The sequence below is a fragment of the Gavialis gangeticus genome, unplaced genomic scaffold, assembly GCF_001723915.1.
Source record: "Gavialis gangeticus isolate Ggan-Ray unplaced genomic scaffold, GavGan_comp1, whole genome shotgun sequence".
Taxonomy (NCBI): domain Eukaryota; kingdom Metazoa; phylum Chordata; order Crocodylia; family Gavialidae; genus Gavialis; species Gavialis gangeticus.
In genome coordinates this window covers 7210056-7229963 of record NW_017728994.1, presented here as the reverse complement: position 1 = coordinate 7229963, position 19908 = coordinate 7210056, and the positions used below count along the sequence as shown (strand labels likewise).

The 19908-nt window shown below is 40.6% G+C and overlaps 1 protein-coding gene across 4 annotated transcripts in view; it reads right to left on the bottom strand.

Moving 5' to 3' along the window:
* OGDHL (oxoglutarate dehydrogenase-like) overlaps nt 1–19908 on the bottom strand; it is a 136215-nt gene that overhangs the window by 98691 nt on the left and 17616 nt on the right. For 2 of the 4 annotated variants that reach the window (XM_019502278.1, XM_019502279.1), the window contains exons 1-6: nt 18485–18606; nt 18083–18162; nt 16301–16527; nt 11828–11998; nt 3158–3260; nt 217–332 (exon numbers count right to left, since the gene is read on the bottom strand). In XM_019502278.1, coding sequence (XP_019357823.1) covers nt 217–332; nt 3158–3260; nt 11828–11998; nt 16301–16527; nt 18083–18162; nt 18485–18534 — 747 coding nt within the window. In that variant the 5' untranslated portion in view covers nt 18535–18606. Of the gene's footprint in view, nt 1–216; nt 333–3157; nt 3261–11827; nt 11999–16300; nt 16528–18082; nt 18163–18484; nt 18607–19908 lie in introns of those variants that run through there. The other 2 variants (XM_019502281.1, XM_019502280.1) reach the window with 2 other exon arrangements.

The window sequence follows — 19908 nt, the reverse complement described above, 5'->3', positions numbered from 1 at the left end:
GGGGGGGGGGGGGGAGGAGGAGTTTGACTAAGCCCCAACCATTCCAGAAATCTTAGCTGAGGGTCACTTCTCATGTCAATGGAGACCACATTAACTGCCCTGTTAACAGCTTGAATGGATTATCGTTGTAGTTAGGAACTGTCAACAACTGGGAACAATCTGATTCGATATATTTTGTCCGGATAAAAGTAGTTATAAAACCATTGCCACACTAACCTCCAACCGCTTGATGATTTCTCGTAGAGAAAGCGTTGCCTCATTTCCTCCTATGAAGGTGGTGGTAGGCAATCTGAAAACCTTGTCCAGGTCAGATTCATGCAAACCATAAAACCCTGCAGGGTAGTCATTGATGAGCGGACAGGCATGAGAAAGGCAAAAAGTACAAAATAGAATCACTATATGAATGTCAAGACAGCTTAAAAAGAAACATCTCAGCACTGGGGAATGAAGGGCTAACAAAAGTACTGTACGTGTTAAAATTATAAATCTGGCATTTTTAAACCACATCCCCTACCGCATTTTTAAACAGGAAATGCATACTTTGATGAACTATGGGGTTTATTGTAATATTTCTATTAACTGGTTGTATTGTAATAATATTGTGTGCCTCAGTTTCCTATTAACTTAAAGCCTTCCATCTGGTATCCTATGATCACCTCCTCTTGGCAAAGCTGGCCAACTGTGGCCTCGGGTCCACCATGATCCCCTGGCTGGGGAATTGGCTCTGTGGTCGGACCCAGAAGGTGGTGGTTGACGGAAGTCAATCGTCATGGTGCCCTGTGACCAGTGCGGTCCCCCAAGGCTCTGTCCTTGGACCTACATCTTCATCAATGATGTGGACACTGGAGTCAGAAGCGGACTGGCCAAGTTCACCGATGACACCAAACTTTGGAGCAAAGCATCCACACCCGAAGACAGGAGGGCGATCCAAGCTGACCTGGACAGACTCAGCAAATGGGAGGACAAGAACCTGATGGTGTTTCATGCTGAAAAATGCAAGGTTCTCCACCTTGGGATGAAAAACCTGCAGCATCCTTATAGGCTCAGCAATGCTACACTGGCTAGCACTACATAAGAAAGAGACTTGGGGGTCATCATTGAACACAAGATGAACATGAGCCTGTAATGCGATGCTGCAGGTAGTAAAGCGAGCAAAACGCTGGCTTGCATCCATAGATGCTTCTCAAGCAAATCCTGGGACATCATTCTCCCACTGTACTTGGCCTTAGTGAAGCCGCAGCTGCAGTACTGCATCCAGTTTTGGGCCCCACAATTCAAAAGGTATGTGAAGAAGCTTGAGAGAGTCCACAGAAGAGCCACGCACATGATCAGAGGTCAGGAAAACAGACCTTACGACGACAGGCTCAGAGTTATGAGACTCTTTAGCCTGGAAAAGCGCAGGCTCAGGGGTGATCTGATGGCTACCTGTAAGTTTCAGGGGTGTTCACCAGGATCTGAGGGAACGATTGTTCAGAGTGCCCCAAGAGATGACAAGGTCAAATAGTTATAAACTCCTGCAAGACCGTTTCAGGCTGGACATAAGGAAGAGTTTCAAGGATTTAATTAATCAAACTTATTATTTACAGGGTGTCAGCATTTGAAAATATATTACTAAGAGCATGTCAAACTCAGTAAGTGTCCACTGTGTTTTCTGGCTGGCATTTTACTCTAATTAAAGATGTCATCATGCAAAAAGAGAAATCACAGTGCATAAGTGCTTCTTCGTTTATATATTTGAATGCTACATTTTGTGTGTCTTTCCTAATAACCAGATTTAGAAGAAGCAGAACTAGAGGGATTACAAGCATAATTAAGCAAATATCTGTTAGAATACTACTATTCACTCTTTGTGCCATTGCTATGTCTAGCATTTAGGAAGCTTTGGGCCAAAGAAAGCCAATTTAAATTTCTTTACCTAGTTCCCTTATGGATTATTGGTGGGCTCCAATACTGATAAACATTGCCCATCAGGTGCTCTTTATTCTAATATATCCTTAAATTTTCAAAACAATAGGAATTATATTGATCATATTCTGGCATCTCTCACAACAATGCTATCTAACAGATGAAGGTATTCCTGAATACTTCCAAGATAGGGTCAAGCAGTGTTTGCAAGACTTAAGATTAGTCTTCAGAATACTGACTATTTTATTTTTCTTTTAAAAAGATTCAGCTTAGACTTCATATTAGGAAAGCAAGAGGGAACTTGCATTTGCAGGACTATGACACTAGCTTGGGCACCTCTACAGTTGCTATGTTGTCAGATGAAAAACTATTTAATGCATAGTTCATCATCCACAGAAAGATTCACTCACAAAAACGCATTCTCCGAAGCTTCCTAGGAGCAGTTTTCATAGAACAGAAGAGACTGCATGAATCACTGAACTACAAAATTGGGAATTTTAGCAGCTGAAAAATAAAAGATCTCTATTACATAGGACTAAGATAACCTAGTGATAAGCAATATAGACATACCTACTAATATTTATTGGTTTAGATGTGGTCTAGAACTCTGAACTGTATATGACCATTCCCTATATTTTTTATATACAAGTAATAAGCATTACCTGTTCACTTACTGTATACCTGGGTCACCATTCCACCATCCTTCAGTTTCACCCATCCCCTCCAAACCCTCTGTCCCTCAATTAAAGAAAATACAATATGGTGTCACCAAGATGGAAAGGAGGAAACTTTATTAGAAGGTTTTAGCCACCATACTATAATCCAGCCACAGACAACTGCCACATGCACATTACAAGTTACTGTGTCCTCAGTCAGGCCTCTCAGTTCCTGAATGTTATGAACCATGCTTGATCTCCCCAAACTTCTGCACAAGAGCACCAGAACATAATTGTTCCTTCTACAGATGTTTTTACTTGAATTAACTGTAAGTAGTACAAGTATGAGGGAATGTTCTGTTCTCAGAGTTTCCATGTGGGTGGTCACTCTAGACTCACATAAAATGCATCATAATACAAAGTTGAAAGAATTTCTTGTAAAATATCACAAAAAAGCTAGAAGAGCATTTAATTAATTATGAGTTGTTCTATCCAAGTAAAGGTAATATTAAATTATTTTATAGTAATCTTCCCTACCGACTGTGACACCAGGGCACAGCTCACCTAAACATATGGATTTAATATACAGTCCTCACCCAGTTTATCAATAGTGGTGATTAAGTCAGATGGAACAAATGAATCCAAGTCAGCATCCAGAATTCCTAGGGGATCCAACTGAGCCACATGATGCCCACGGATCTGAAGAGAAGAAAAAATGTAATTAAATAAAAGAAATCAGGTTGACAAAACTGGTCAAAGGAGAGAGTTTGGTGACATTTTTGCCTACAACACACACACCTCCTGGGATCAAAGGAAGTCAAGATAACACTAATCCCAAAAAGGAGGAGCGTGTTATGGGATATACTCACTGAGTTTTTCTATTATAAAACACTGAACCTTACTAATGTGTAGGTGTAACCAACTACATTATCTTTCTTACATCCATTTCACTTTAAAATATAAATAAATAAGCATTCCTTTTCTTATTTGTGGTCTATAAAGCTCTGGAAAAATTTAAGAAACTTTGTCCAGTTTATAGTAGTAAACTTAAAATGTTCTTTGGCTATGGTAAATGACAACGCAGAGCTATAATCATACAGTCCTAAGAAAAAGATACCAAAATGTTGGTGGAACAGATATTACCACTGAAAGACTAGCGCTGTACTGCCAGTATTAAAGAAAATCCATGTCAGATAGGAAAAGAAGTTACAAATACTGTACAAGTCCTCCCAGTTCTACTTCAAGAAGGTTTGAGCAGCCTAATTACATAAAATCAAGATGAAGCTAACAGCAGTTGAGTGCCACTTTCAAATTCAAGACAATTCTGAGTTAGGTGTTTAGGAACTGCCATTGGCAATACTTGCCAAAAGTTACTTGACTTACTGCAGTATCTCAAAGATATAGTATTTAATATGCTTCAAATAGCAAACACTATTCTCTCCATGCTGTGTAAAAATGGCTTTGTTTAGACATTGTTTATAATGTATTTCTCACTTTCACAACAACACTCAACTATTTTACACAGATATTACTTTTTATTAAAGAATTAATTAAAATTTGCTATGCTAAGGGCTAAATTGTGGCTTTAGTGCACAAGGGAATAACCAAACATTTCTCAGAGGTACAGTTCTAGTCTAAAAAGGCACTTCTAAAAAGTGACTTGTAGAGTTCTAAAGGTACATTGATTTCTATATCAGGTGGGCTCCACTTACAAGTAAAAGACTGTAAGTCCTGTAAGTAGAGCCTGGGCTCTGACAGTCAAGCCATGGTTCTTCACATCTGGATGCATTGTCACCAGCAGCAAAATTTCTTCAAGCCAAGTTAAGCCCTGTGCAATATCACTGTTTACCATGATTTAGCTGGGATGATTTAGTTGAGGATGGTCCTGCTTTGAACAGGGTGTTGGACTAGATGACCGCCTGAGGTCCCTTCCAACCCTAATTTTCTATGATTCTAGGATTACACAAATGCATGCAACTGGAATTGAGCAAACAATGCTCATGTCAGTAGAGAGCCTTCACCTCCCTCAGCTGTATTTTCTCTGCAGTATTAGCAGAAGTAGTCAAAGTACCTTATTTTAGGCAAAATCAGATATAACTCCACATACAAAGAGAGGATCTCAAAATCACAACACTGCCATTTTTACATACAACTTTACAATGAAGCCATATAACAAGAAGTGCTAATTGCCGAGGAAATTCTTTGCATGCCAGAAATAAAAATTCAGCGCTCCATTTTTCCAGCATCTGTAAGAATACATAATTTGTTCAGTATTTACAGGTATATTAATGATTATGTATGGAACAATGTCTGGAACTATGACAACTATATTGGACATAGCAATCAAAACATGCTGGATGTATTTTGTACTTTTTTCTTCTATTTCTATATCACTAATTTAGTTTACAGTATACAAAACAAGAGGCAGCTTTGGGTTCAAAGCTACAGATCTAGTCAGGGATGGCCTGGTTGGGGAGTGAGGAAGGGAGGGCAAGAAACAGAACTCTCTTCACTAACAGGGAGCCAGATAATAATAAACCATGTTCCAATTCCAGAACCGTCATTAGTGGCCATGATGAATGAAGCCAAAAGGAAGAAAAATTGATCCTTGTGTGACAGCCTGCACCCTTCAAGCATTGCAAGGAAAAAGAACAAAAAGCTATTTCATTTAAAACTTAACATGACAAGTCAAATGGCAAGAGCCTGGAAGTGGACATGCAAGCCCCACAATTTGCAAGCAAAGTTGCATTTTCTTATCAAAGATTCAGTGGAAGACTAGACATATTGTAGACATTCGGCCTTAATACCAAGGTTTCAAGATAGTTTTTTTAGTAAGACCATCCTAAAACTGTAAAGTTTCACCTTGTTCTGCAACAGGTACCCCACTTGGCATAGCTAGTATCCATTTATATATGGATATAAATCTATACAAAAATTTGTATTAGTATATTTATACATGCTCTCCAGGACAGTAGGATTTTTAAATTCCTGGTCTGTATCCTGTATATAGAGATTCATGGAAATGACATGCACCAGTTTCTAGAAGCAGCTTCATTGTCCATCTGACCAAAAGAATGGCAAAGAAGTTCAGCATAAATAGATTCGGAAACTTGAGAAACTGACAAGAGGCAACTAACATTCTGAACAGGATATGATGCTGCCAGATCAATGACTTAGTTCATTAAATAAGTGAAGATTTAACTTAAACAGGTCTTCCTCAACAAGGAGCTCTGACTATGCAGAAGGTTCATAAGTCTGCTAGTGGCTTGGAGTTAGCATATTGGGGTCTCCTAACTTAGAAAGTGGCCACTTCTATTTTAAGTCCCAGCAATCTCAGGCTCAGTGTCTACTATAAACAAAAATGACCAAAAAGGCCCTTTAAATGAACATCTAATTGTGCATTAGTCTGGCAGCATTTTAGTAAAAAAATGTAAAAGAAGGGAAAAGTAAAAACTGTCAGAAAAAGATGCACAGGGTAGAAAAATCAGGGGGAAGGACTGCCAACTTGAAAACATACAAAAGTAGGGATGGAAGGGACCTCACAAGGTCATCCAGTCGAGCTCCTGCTCAAGGCAGGAACATCCCAGACTAAACCAACTCGGCCAAGTGTCTATATAACCCGTTCTTGAAAACTTCCAAGGATGGAGATTCCACTGTTTTTCTTGGTAGCCTGTTTCAATGCTTGAACACCCTCATAGTCTGAAAGTTCCTCCTAATCTCCAACCTAAATTTCCCCAGCTGTAGTTTGACGCCATTGCTCCTAATCCAGGCCCCTACAGCCACAGAGAAAAGCCCATCTGCACTCTCTATAATCACCCTTCAGCTACTTAAAGACAGTTATCAAGTCATGCATCTCTCTTCTCCCCTGCAGGCTAAATAACTCTAGTTCTTTCAGCTTCTCTGCATAAGTCTCGCCCCCCAGGCACTCAATCAGTTCTGTTCCACTGCACTGGACTCTTTCCAATCTATCCACATCCTTCTTTATGTGTGGGGCCCAAAGCTGGACACAGAAGTTCAGGTGAGGCCTCACCAGTGCTGAATAGAGCAGAAAAATCACTTCCTTTGATTTACAATCAATATTCCTGTTGATACAACCCGGTATGCTGTTGACTTTTTTGGCAACAAGAGCACACTGTTGGCTCATATTCAGCTAATGGTCTACTGTAACCTTTATGTTTTCTCCCCAGTACTGCAGCCTAAACCAATCTGCATCTGTGCATGAAATTATTCTATTCCAAGTGTAAGACTTTGCACTTGTCCCTGTTGAATCTCATCTGATTGATTGTGGACCACTTCTCCAGTCCATCCATTTCATTCTGGATCTTATCCCTTCCCTCCAGAGTGTCTGCTGCTCCACCCAACTTGGTGCCATCTGCAAATTTGATACGTATGTACTCAATCCCACTGTCCAAATCATTACATTAAGATATTAAAAAATTCCTGACTGAGAAGAACCCCACTTGAAACCTCCTCCCAACTAGACATTGAGCCATTTATGACTACACATTGAAAGCAAGTGCCCTACCAGTTATGTTTCCACATTACAGTACTTGGTCTAGTCTGTGTTTTCTTAGCTTGTTAATGAGAATGTAATGGGAGACTGTCAGAAGCTTTGCTAAATCAAGCTTTGCCAAATAAGCTGCTTGCTCCCCCATCCATAGAGCATGTTACCTTATCACAGAAAGAATTCAGGTTGATCAGGCATAACTTGCTCTTGGTGAATCTATGCCGACTCTGTCTGAACAACTTGTTCTCCCCTAGGTGTTTCACAACTGACTCCTTGAGGACTTGCTGCATGATCTTTCCAGGGAACAGTCAGGCTGCTAGCTCTGTAATTCTTCAGATCCTCATTTTCCTTTTCCAAGCACCTGGGACCTCATCTGACCACTGCAAATTCTCGAAGAGTATAACCAATGGCTTTGAAACTAGCTCAGCCAATTTCTTCAGTACTTTATGGTGTATTCCATACAGCCCTGCCAACTTGAAATCATCTAGCTTCTCTAAGTAATCACTAACCTATTATTCTACTACTCTAGGCTATTTGTCTCTCCCTTATCTTTGCTGCCAACTAAACTTATCATCCAGTATCTGCCCCATTGTGAAGGCTGAAGTAAAAGAGATATTAAACACTTCAGTCTTCTCACCATCATCTGTAACCAGACTGCCTTCTGCATTCCATAAGGGATGTACAGTTTCACTGGTCTTCTTCTTGACATACCAGTACCTATAAAGTCCCTTTTTATGTCCTTGCCAGCAGCATCTCAAATTGTGTCTTGGCTTTTTGTTATATACTACCCTCGTAATGTGACTGAGTTTCTACATCTTGCAGGATTCATTTTTAGTTCATCTCATTGAAGAGATTCCTGCCTAGCCTGGCTGGCATCTTGTTGCACTTCCCATTCTTCAGTCACATCAGCATAGCTTACTCTTGTACTCTTAAGAGGACCTCCTTAAAAGTACAGCCAACTCTTCTAGACTCCTTGTCCCTTTAGACTTGCTTCTCACGGGATCCAGCCCACCACTTCCTGGAGTTTGTTAAAATCTGCTTTTCTGAAGTCAAAGGCCTTTATTCTGCTGCTCTCCTTCCTTCCTCCCCTTAGGATCTTGAACCCTATCATTTCATGATCAGTCATCTAAATTACCTTCCACCTTCATATTCTCAACCAATTCCTCCATGTTTGTGAACAGGAAGTTAAGAGCTTTCCCTCCTTGTTTGCTTCTCTACCATCTAAATCAGAAAGTTATCCCACACATACTCAAAGAATTACTTGGGCTGCTTGTGTACTTCTTTGTTTCCCTCCAAAGAGATATCCTGATAATTAAAGACCCATATGAGAACCAAGTCCTGTGATCTGCAAGCTTCTGTAAGTTATTTAAAGAAGGCACCATCCACCTTTCTCCTGATTTGGAGGCTGGAGTGTATATATGTGCAACACCTCTTCCTTCCTATCCTTCCTGAACAAGCTATAACCATTCAGGATTATACTCTAGTCATGTGAACTATCCAATCACACTCTGTAATCCTAATTACAGCAGAATTTTGCAATTTGTACTAGGAGCTCCAATTCTTCCCATTTTTACCCCCGTGCTTCTTACATTGGTATATAAACATATTTTATGGGCACTTACACACATGCAGGGAGGCTGCTCCAATGTGCTGTAAATCTAGAGTGTCAGAGCTGGCTCAATTAATTGAGTCTGCTGGAGCATGGAAATTAATGTGCTCCAGTGGCCTCCAGCCTCATGTGTATCAGTGTCCCTGTGCTGAAAAATGGCAGCAGGGTGCTTTGAACTAAAGCTTGTTCAACAAGCTTTAGTTCAAGGTGCCCTGCTGTCATTTTTTTCAATGCAGGGATGCTAATACACATGACACTTGGGCACTTTTAATTAGAGTGGTTCGCAAATTAAATCACATCACCCCGCCTCCCAGAGCACATGTATAAACACCCTATTATGGTAAATAATCCTATTTGCATTAATGATGGTAATCAATATGTCCTGTTGGTACTGAGTGCTGAATTGAATCCATAAAGATATTTCCATTGGGTATTACTCATTTTCTGTCATTCAGTGTTTAGCCCAATCAACTGTATTAACTAAGAGGAAAGCGGAAAAAGCAAAGGAACAAAGGCAAAAGGAAACAACAATTCTCTCTGGATATCAACATTCAGTTATCTTTGCTAACTAATTTTTGTAACAGATAACTGTTCTCTAGTCTCAGAACAACTCTCATGTTCAGCGTAAGAGTAAAAGTATTGAAGTCATCAGGCTAAAAAGAAAAAAAAGAGAAAGAAATTTAATTGCTACAAGCAGACACAGAAGATGTCAAGGGAGATTTACAGTACTTATGCGCCACACTTAGATTTATCATTTGGTCAGCATTTTGCAGCTCCTGGCAAAACAGCTTCATTACTTTCTCCTCTCTTGTTTTAAAACTTGTATTTAGAGACTTGTGTAAATCATAAGACTGTCACCATTCCTAGATTGCCAACTTTTAATATTTAAAAGAGGAAAAAGTTGTTAAAAATGGTTACTAGATTCATCATGTTTGGAGGACAATAATTTAGAAAACACTGATTTTTATTCACCAATTTAATACTTCACATATCACTGCAGTGGTGAAGGCAAGCAGGAGGCCATTCTTTTTAAAGGCCATTCTTTCAATTAATGGAAAATTCCAACCCACCAATACAAGCTTCATCCACTCTAGTTTTAAAATAACTCAGATTCTCCAGTTATTTTATTCTGCATGTCTGCACACTCTCCCCTCCCTCTCCCCACCATTTTACAAACCACAGTGGTCTACTGCTCAAGGCAACTCCATCCACCATAGCTGGAGAACCACTTAAAAAGATACGGTGTGGCAAAAGACTACATGAAAACCAGTGGTTTCATGATTTTGGTTTTAATACATTTGGCAACTTTTTAAATTTTTGCTCAAGGATTTCATCAAACTATATCTTCCTCTGAGAACCCATTCCTTCCTACTGATGCATCTGTGAGGACACAAGTCAAACCTTTGAATGGAGAGAAAAAGTTACACAAAAAAAATCATTGTTGCCCTCAATTCAAATATGGTAAAACATGTAAAATACACAGATTTACAATCTATTCATTTTCCTTGCATCTTCACACTCAGAACTACATGGCTTAACATTAGGTATTGTGGAAATAGATCAGAAAATCTGCATTACCCATAGTGTGAGAGAAGTCAGGAAGTTTAGTTTTAAAATGTCAGAGCTAATACCAAACAGAGTCAGTATTACAGAAAGTTGTAGATTAGTGGTCTTTTGGTAAAGTAGGAGTCTACTGCAAAAAGCACAAAAACTGGCAAATCTAAGAAATGAAAATTCTGTATTTTTCTCTATTAGATTTAGTTATCAGGGAGAAGCTGCTTACAAACTGACAGCAGCCATTCAGTGTAGCAAGCAAAAGACTACATATGTTTAAAGGCAGCAAGGTGCCTTAGATAATCCTTTCATTGTTTGTCACAGAGGCACAGACTCTTGCCATGTGCAGATATTTCTATTCTATTGATCAAATCAGATAACACCCACTTTCAAATAAAGGGAAAGTCACTCTCTTCCAGCATTTTGCTTCCAACAGTTTTTTTTAGAAGCACAACAGCTAAACCTTTTGTTATAGTCACACTTATTTAAGAGTTTTGCTACAAATTTCAGTGCCAAGCGAAGTACATCAGGCTAGCCTGAAAGTGAAAGTGTTTTCTGAATAGACTACTGGTTAAGTGGTGCCTGTATTTATATAGTCCCTTTCACCTATCTGCCATACGATGCTACACATTTGAGTTATCAAGACTCATACTGGATCATTCTCAATACTAAGATAAGCATGATACTATGCAAACAAATGATGTTGTGGTACAAGCAAAATAGTGCAGGATCAATTTGGGGGGTGGGGTGGGGCATCTATTCCCAGTAACAAGGATTCACAATTAATACAGCTGGAATAATTACAATTTTTTTCAGTCTGGCCACTTCTCTAGAACAACTCAAAAGTATTTTTGGTTCACATAAAGCCAAGCCAAAATTTGTCAGGTTTATTTGAAAAAATGTACTTTGGGTCATATCAGAGAACACTGTTTTCTGCTTTCAGGTTCCCCTTTGTTTAAAGTTACATCTATTTTAAACAAAAAGTCTGTCTCTAAACAAAATGTATGCAAGAGAAAGGGTCTAAATGAAACATTTCAGAGTTCCAAAAAGTTTCATTTAGGCATTTTTTAAAATTTCATTCCCCCCCAAAGTTATTCAGCAAAATTCACATAAATTCACAAAAGTGTTTAGATTCCCCTAAAACTTCATTTTTAGCCAATTTGCCATTGGTCAAGTACGTTGTGTCAAGCTCTACAATCCATTCTGATTTATTTGGGAATTCCAATGTATTCCTTCCCTTTTCCCATAGAAAGAGAATTTGGTGCCAATGAAAATATAACTGGACATTGATCACTGTTTTCCTTGGTCTGAAAAAAATTCAGGTGAAAAAGTCCACTATGGAATATGATCAGAAGTTTCACTTTACTGCACACATCTACCTAAAATATATACACATATTCACTAGATTAAAGAAAAAGCTAGTTCACAATATGAAGTAACTCTGTGGCAATTCTATCATCATTCACACCCAAAAGATTCTAGCAAATGGAGCATGTGGATTTCAGAGAAGCATTACTTTATTTTCCCAACCAAAAATCAGTAAATACATGCACAGAAAAAGCTCCCAGTAGAACACTGAATACTTTATATACTTACTTGATAAGCCCTGATCAAAGACTGCACAGCTAGGTGGTCCTCAACTAGTTTTTCGGCTTTATATGCTGTCTGGTTCAGTCCATGGCTCTGAAGCAGTGATGAATGGTCTGGTAAGTACGCCTGACCAGAAGGAGCCCCAGCATTGCCATTTTGAAAAAACAAATCCCAAGACTGGATAGCGGTATAGAAAAGAAAGGAAATATCTTTGTTGGAACAAATAAAACTCACAATGGCAAAAGGAGCAGCTAGATGTGACAATGAATGACATCACACCATTGCAGAATCAAAATCAACTAGTTAATGGCCTTTGTCATATTTCAATACATACACAATTTCTGTGGCAAATTAATGGCTCCCTATGAATGTAAGTTTATTGTTCATTATAAGTTTATTGTTCTGAATGCAAGCATTTGCCATGATGGAGAGCTTTCTGTTAGAAGAAAAATACCAGTGTAAGTTCAATGTCAGGTGTGTGTTTTTCTGAATGAGTTGGTCAGTATCATTCCTATTCCTCATCATCCTGGAACATTATATTAATCTAGACTTCAGGGTGTTTGTAAACTTGTAATCTGCCATAACTACAAAAATCTAATTAAACCACAAATGTTGCTACTTAAGTCATGATACCTAGTTCCCACTGAATAACAAAGCTGGAAGTCAATCTTTGGTTTATTGACAAGCTTTAGATCTACTCAGTGGGGACCAGAGGCAGACAGTGCATCCCAAAAGTCTGACACGAAAAACTGGCCAGAGTATCCTGAATCTGTGTACTCCTAACTGCCTAAGCCAGAGTTTCAAAGTACTCCAGTTTCAAGTTACAGCTTCTCTCTTCCAGCAGCAAAAGGCTTGGGCACCAAGGGTACAGCCACTATATACCATCCTAAGAAATAAATTCCCTTCGTTTGTTCATTGAGCATTATTAAGAAGGCTCCTTTCTTACCTCAATACAGACATGCATGACTTGGTGAACATCAGCCCTCCCCCTTGTAAAATGGCAATGCTGCTGTGCTCACAGGGGTTTCATAATATTCTATATTTATGGAAGCACTTTAAGGGTTTATGACAAAAGGTGCTAAAGAAGCACCAAGTGTCATCAAATCACTTCAGTGGACAGAGCTGAAACTGGAACAATGGTTAGACTCAGTTGTTTAAGAGCCCCAAAGCTTTAGAACATACTTTGTTCTTTATTCTTATTTACAACTATTTTAAAAGCTTAGCAAAGTGCTATAGAATTGTCTCTCCCATTTAGTTAACTTTGGTGCATTCTTCCAGGGAACCTGCATAACTGAAAGTTCTGTCCCATCCACATGTGTCATCCTGAACTGGCACAGAGCACAGCAACCTGGTTATGCTGACAGCCTGCTCTCTTCCTATCACTCTACTGAAAACTTGGTTCCCCACTTCCCAGAGAACTTTTTATTCAGGAAAAAAAATTATGTATCAAGAGATTTCACATCCTTACTCTTCTTGAAACAGATATTCTGAAGCTCAGCTAAAGAAACTCTTCAGTCAGTCACTTGTACTGCACAAAACTGACAGCAAGAGAGCTAGGTTTCCACTGTTTTTAAATGGGTATCAAACAAGGGGGCACAACCTTTCAAATCGAGTGTTAGGTTCACACTTTGTTAACTGCTTAAAGTTACTCAGATGCCAGAGCTCTGAATGTCTTCCTCCCTATGTCAAACTTTAAATCTTTTATTTGCATGTCTCCACAGTGATACTTAAGGCCTTCAGAGCAGAGGAATTATTTTGGTAATTCAAAATGAAAGATCATTATTACATTAAAAAAATCCAAATATCTTATTAATTCAAATGTGTAGCTTACAGAGGAGATCTGACATGAATTCAAAGTTATATTTTCAAGTAATCCAGGCAAAATGTTAATTATGTCCAGCCCCCCAACACTCATTTTATTTTTTTTTTTAAGAGACTGAGTAGTGAGCAAGCAATATAATATAACTTCCTGTCAAATGCCAAGAGACTGTACTTTTAGATGCTATAATGCAGCATAGGCCGTCTCACAGGCAATGGAACAACACTGCCTTTGGCAGAAGTTGGCAATCTTGTTAATAAAATCTGAATAGAAGTTTTGAAGATGTACAACTATGAGGCTCTAAACAACTTCTGAAAGGCTACATTTGAAGGCATATGTGGATGGAGGGAAGGAATCTCATGCATTTCACTTCTGCTTTCAATGTTCTTGAACGTATTGATTTGTTGAACAGGTTTGACATTTAATCAGAGGGGAGGGAAAATACATCATTTGGCTAAAGAAAATTAGTTTTTCCTAGACACACATCCATCAACTTTCAGGAACTTATATGGCATCTTTCAAGATTGATACCAGAGTACAGCCTTTTGGAGTTCTTGTATCAGTGTCTATCTCTGCTAATAATGCCTGCTATGCAACTGAATGTATAAAAGACCCACTCAGTTTCACAACTCTCTCAGTAGAATGAATAGTCTCTCAGTTCTTTCTTTATTCAACAGAGATCTGACTACATTGGGCTGAGTTATACCAAGGAATAGGAGACTGTCAATGGCATAGGGACATAAACTATAAACAAGAATTATTAAAGAAAAAATGGATGTTGATCCCCAGTGGTTGATCCTCTGTTGTGAGCAAACTTCTATCTTCCCACAGAAGCAAATACATTAGATACCTATGCCTGAGCTTTTAATTTCAAAATAAGTCAAAATGTCAAAAGATATGATGACATTTCATCATCGCATATTATGCAGTACTACAAAACTAATCTGAAATAGGTTATTTACACTATAGCATCACTGGAGGAAACTTAAAGCAGTTTTGTCCTCTCAAGTAAGACAGAAACACACATCCTGAGCTAATTTTATAGCATCGCTGTTCATACAAAGCAAGCTTGTTTTTATAACACTGATTTCCAAGTATACAATATAAGGAAGGAATTAAATACTCACAGCAGAATGGCTGCATACAGGAAAACATGGTTACCATTATGTACTCAATATTCAACCATGCCGTTTTGCAATTAATCTTGTGATAGTAATAACTGAGCCTTGTCAAGCCCCTTCCCTATGATCTATGGCCCTGACATCATTCTATAAGCAGAAATAATGATGCCTTTTTCAGAGCTCATGTCACATTTTATTCCCAAAGCTGTTTTGAATGCTACTTTCAGAAGAAGACAGACAAATGCAGAAGCAGAGATGCTTCTAAAGGAAAGGATCAAGTGGAGATGAGGTGGGGAAAACAGGGGAATATAGGAGAAATTCCTTCTGTAACCTACCATCTAACCAGGTTTAATCTCTCCTTAGCTTTGCAGAAGTTTCCTTAATATCTACATATTCAGGGAAGTATTTCTAAGGTCAAAACACTAACGATGCTGGAGTCTAAACCTGAAACAAAGTCACCTTGTATGTTAAAAGAGTGAGCAACCAAATTTTTCAATCTTATGAGAAAGTAAAATACTGTTGAGACCCATGGTTTGTGGACATTTAAAAATAAAGTTTTTTAAAAAAAAGGGGAGACAGGGGAGTTTGTTTTAAAAGTTTAAACAAAAGATGCAAGTTGACAAGATACATCTGAGCAGAATAGCAGAATGTCCAAACAGAAGTGAAATAACTAGGGCTATCAATTAATCGCCATTAACACGCGCGATTAACGTATTAATTGGTTCTTGCATTAATTTTTTTTAACCAATTAACCGCACACATGATTTTGAAGCCCACACCTGGGCTCCACTCAGCCGTCACCACTGCCTCCGGACTACTACAGCAGGGTAGCGGTGGCAGCACAGAGGACCGAAGGGCAGCCCAGTCATGGACTCCGGGCTCCTGCAGCAGGAAGGTTGGGGTAGAGGCAGGGAGGTGCATGCACAGACAAACACATAAGAGCAGCAACAGCATGCATGAGGTCAGGAACACAACCAAGTGGCATGTACAGCAGTGCCCAGCAGGTAAGTCTGTGGAGGTGAAGGGGCAGGGAGAGACAGAGGGAAGGGGCGGGGGCAAATTGAGGGCCCACACAGTGAGGGAGGTAACAGGGCAGGTCATGAGACAGAACCGCAGGCAACTCAGCCACAGGGCAGGCAAGGGATGCAGCATGGCCAGTGCGCAGCTCCCGGAGCAAAGGCAGCAGGGCACAGAGGCTCAGCCTGCACCCCTGGACAACCCTCCCGTGGCTCCGTCCCATGACCTGCCCCAGCCCTGGGGCCCCATAAACCCTTCCCCCTCCCCCCACTCCTTCCCGTCCACAGACTTAGCTGCTGGGTGCTGCTCTACACCCTGCCATGCTGCGTTCCCATAGGGTTACCAGATTTCCAGTTTCAAAGTATATCATGATTGCAACAACTAATATATGGGAAATTAGATTCATATTTATTCATTTTATAAAATTCCCTAATAAAAAGTTTGGTTTAAGATCACCAACAAGAGTGGAATCAATCTATACTTAATCTTACTAGTATCATTTTGTATTAATATGTAGCTTACCTTATGAACACTTTTAGGGTTTTCAAGCCATGCATAATACATTTCTTCCACATAATTTGAATTACTTCCACTCAGGAATGGTTCTGTGGCTCTGGATGAAACATAAAGTCGGTTCTGTAGAAATACCTTTCTGGCCACATCTTGATTTTTCAAAAATTGAATGCCAGGATGTTTTAAGGTAGCTGCAAGCAACCTCAAAAGACTCATGGTTAATAGAAGATCCAAGCCTAATAAAACAAAACAAATTCAAATCAAGAGAATGGCTAATGCATTACAGATGTCTTGCAATGAAAACTGTGGTATAAAGCTAGAACTGTTTTTTAAACAGAAAAAACACAGAACAGAAAAGTCCACTGATCAGTTACAGAGTCTGCATATACAGATGTTGATAGCAGTGATGATCACACATTACCACCTATCAAACCCAGAAACACTTTAGAGTTGGGAACCAAAGATATCATTAAGGTTTCTAAAGTAGGAGTAGCCCCCTACTTTTAGATACATTTCTTTGAAACCCAGGCAACAGAGATCACATTAACCCACTCACTCTTCCTGGTACTACTGAGATCTGTTGCTGCTGTTACTCAGTTTTTGTTTTTGTTTTTTAAACAGTCAACCTTTCTACTAGCTCTCCTAGAGGGTTTCAGCCACAGAATCCTTCTGGGAAGAAAAGGGAAGACTGGTATGTCAATTTATTTTGCCATATAGGGTAGAAATAACAACATGAAACATTAAGGTGGGCTTTGACTGGGTACTAGGCTTAAGACCAGATTACAGCAGGGGTGATTTAGTTCAAGCTGTACAGTGACAGAGCTATCCTGTTGTGCACCCAAAGGCCATTTAGCTTCCAGGCTCACTTTTTAACTGGGTAAGTGCCCTGAAACTTTAAAATGTGACAAAAAGGGAAGTGCTAGATTCAGAGAAGTCTTGAGCACTAGTAACTTCTAATGTTATCACAGGACATTGAAGCATTTCTAATTGTAAGCTACAGTTTGAAACCTAGCCAAAAAAGCAACCATTATGTTAATAAAAATCAAACTCACAGCAAAAGCAATATGAAAGTAAAAACAAATCATCTGAAAAATTATAAAGAATGTATTAACCAATAAAAGTTAGAAAACTTGAAGTTAATCCTGACACATCTTCCATAAGAGTATGGAAAGTGGGTCATTTAAATTACATCAATCAGTTACCATTACAAATTCATCCACAATGGGACAGTTGGTCAAAACTGGCGTAATAACAATGTATTTGTGTACATACACATCACTGAAGGGAGCATTCACATAGATCCAAGATGCAGAACATGTACCATCAGACATAGCAAAAGAAGAGAAAATTTTATCCCAGTGCAGCCCTATTTTACTAAGCCACATTATATGGATCTCCTCTATTGAAAGTCACGAAAGTTTTGCATAACTGAGGCCATGGAAGGGACATGCAGTTGAAGAACTCTGAATCCCACTTCAAATTTGGCACACTTTAGCAATATGCATTTTCCCCAAAGTTCCCTGTGCATTTCAGAAGCAACACTGCTCTCCAGCTAGATCTCTGGAGGCTCCAGAGGATAGCCAAGCACTCACTTGCCATCCACCCAACTCTCCTTCCCTGCCCTGTAAGCACTTAAAATATGTTCCTTCTCCCCCTTTCTTCCCCAGGATCATTTCTGAAAGTGCTTCTTTACCCATGGATGCCTGCACCCTTGTTGTCTGAAGCACACCAAAGTAGGAATGAAAAGTTAATCATTTAACCAGTAAGCCCAGTGGTAACCAGTTAGCTTACCAATTATTGTTTCATGTGGGACAGGGCACAGTCTGTCAGGGAAAGGAAAAAAGGGAAGCCACACAGTATCCCAGCAGGAACTGGAAGACAGGAGGGACAAGGGGGACTAGTACCCATAGCCTATGAAGTTTTAAGAGTAAAACAAACAGTGGCCTGACTCATCAGTTAAGCAATTAGCTGCTCATTCACAGGTGCTCCTCACTTTCAAGGAAGGGCTTCATGTTGGGTTTGCTGTCTGGCTAGGCTTGTGACCACCTCCTTCCCCCCACCCCCCAATGCCACCAAAGGGCCGGGAATGCAGCTCCCAGCACCAACTGTGTTCCAGCTGCTGTGTTATCAGTTAACCATTTAACCAATATAATTAAAGGAGGCTAAATGGAGAATTTTTTTAACAATATTTACATCCAAAGGCATTTGCAGCACTTCAAACAGCATATCTGTTCAATAACCATCACAGGTGGGCAGAGGGTAGATTCAGGCTAGATATTAGGAGACTCTACTTCACTGTCAGGGCTGCTAGGATCTGGAACCAACTTCCAAGAGAAGAGGTGGTGGCTCCTACCCTGGGGGTCTTTAAAAGAAGGCTGGATGAACACCTTGCCAAGGTCGTTTGACCCCAGTACTCTTTCCTGCCATGGCAGGGGGTCGGACTTGATGATCTGCTCAGGTCCCTTCCAACCCTACCAACTATGAAACTATGACCCAAATCTGGAAGGCAACTTTGATTTTTAATCTTAGTTCTGCTCTCCTCACTTATAAAATGGTTAAGTATAGAGGTACACCAATATATCGGTGGCATATGAGATCAGTACCAATAAAAGGAAAATACATATTATTGGCTATCAGCTTTCTTTGGCCAGTGTAGCTACTACCAGTAATGCAACTGATAAATACTGCTTTCATGTGCACAGCCACACGCATACACGCAGCCAGGAATGCAGCCCGGCAGCTTGGAGAGCAGCGTGCTGCTGATAAGCTTGTAGGGAGAAAGAGACATAAGGGAGGGCAGGGGTGTGGGGAGGGGGCAGATCGAGAATCCCATGGTGAGGAAGAGAATGGGGCAGGGGCTGCCCAGCCAGGTTGGTAAATGGGACCCCGGGGCCAGGAGCAGGATGAAGCCGCAGGCAGCTTTTCCAGGCAGCATGGGGAGGCAGGCAGCTCCTCACTGCTGTGCGCACCCCCAGGGGAGGCATGGGGGGCCTGTGCCCTCCCAGATTTGTAACCCCACTGCAGTGTTGGGGTCAGAGGCTACACCCAACTCTCCCTGGAGGGGGACTGGGCTGGGGCTGGGCTCGGAGCAGACTGGAGCAGGGTGGGATGGCCGCAGCAGCAGTGCTTGGAGGGGTGGCTATGAGGGAGGGCCTATGGGAAATTTTTGGGTGGCTACAGCCCTCCAAACCTCTGCCTCTGTTTGGGGCTGCTCTGCTGCCTTTTCCTTGGGAGCCCTGCACTGGCCATGCATCCCCTGGCTGCCCTGTAGCAGGGGGTTCAAGAGGGAAAGGCAGCAGAGCAGAGTGCCCCGAGCAGGTGCAGCACTGGGGGGGAGGGGGTTGGGAAGCTATAGCCACCCCTCCCAGGACCACCATCACCCATCCCATGCATCTGATCCCACCCTACTCCTGCTCTGAGCCCAGCCCTGGCCCAGACCCCCAACCAGGAAGAGGCTGGTGCCACCCCTGGCCCTGAGCCCAGTGGGCAGCCCACCCTCCCCTCATACACAAGTCTGGGGATGCACCTGCCCCCCATGTCTCCCCCAGGGGTATGCGCAGCAGCAAGGATCCACCACCTCCACCACACCAACGCTTCTCAATATATTATCTACACAC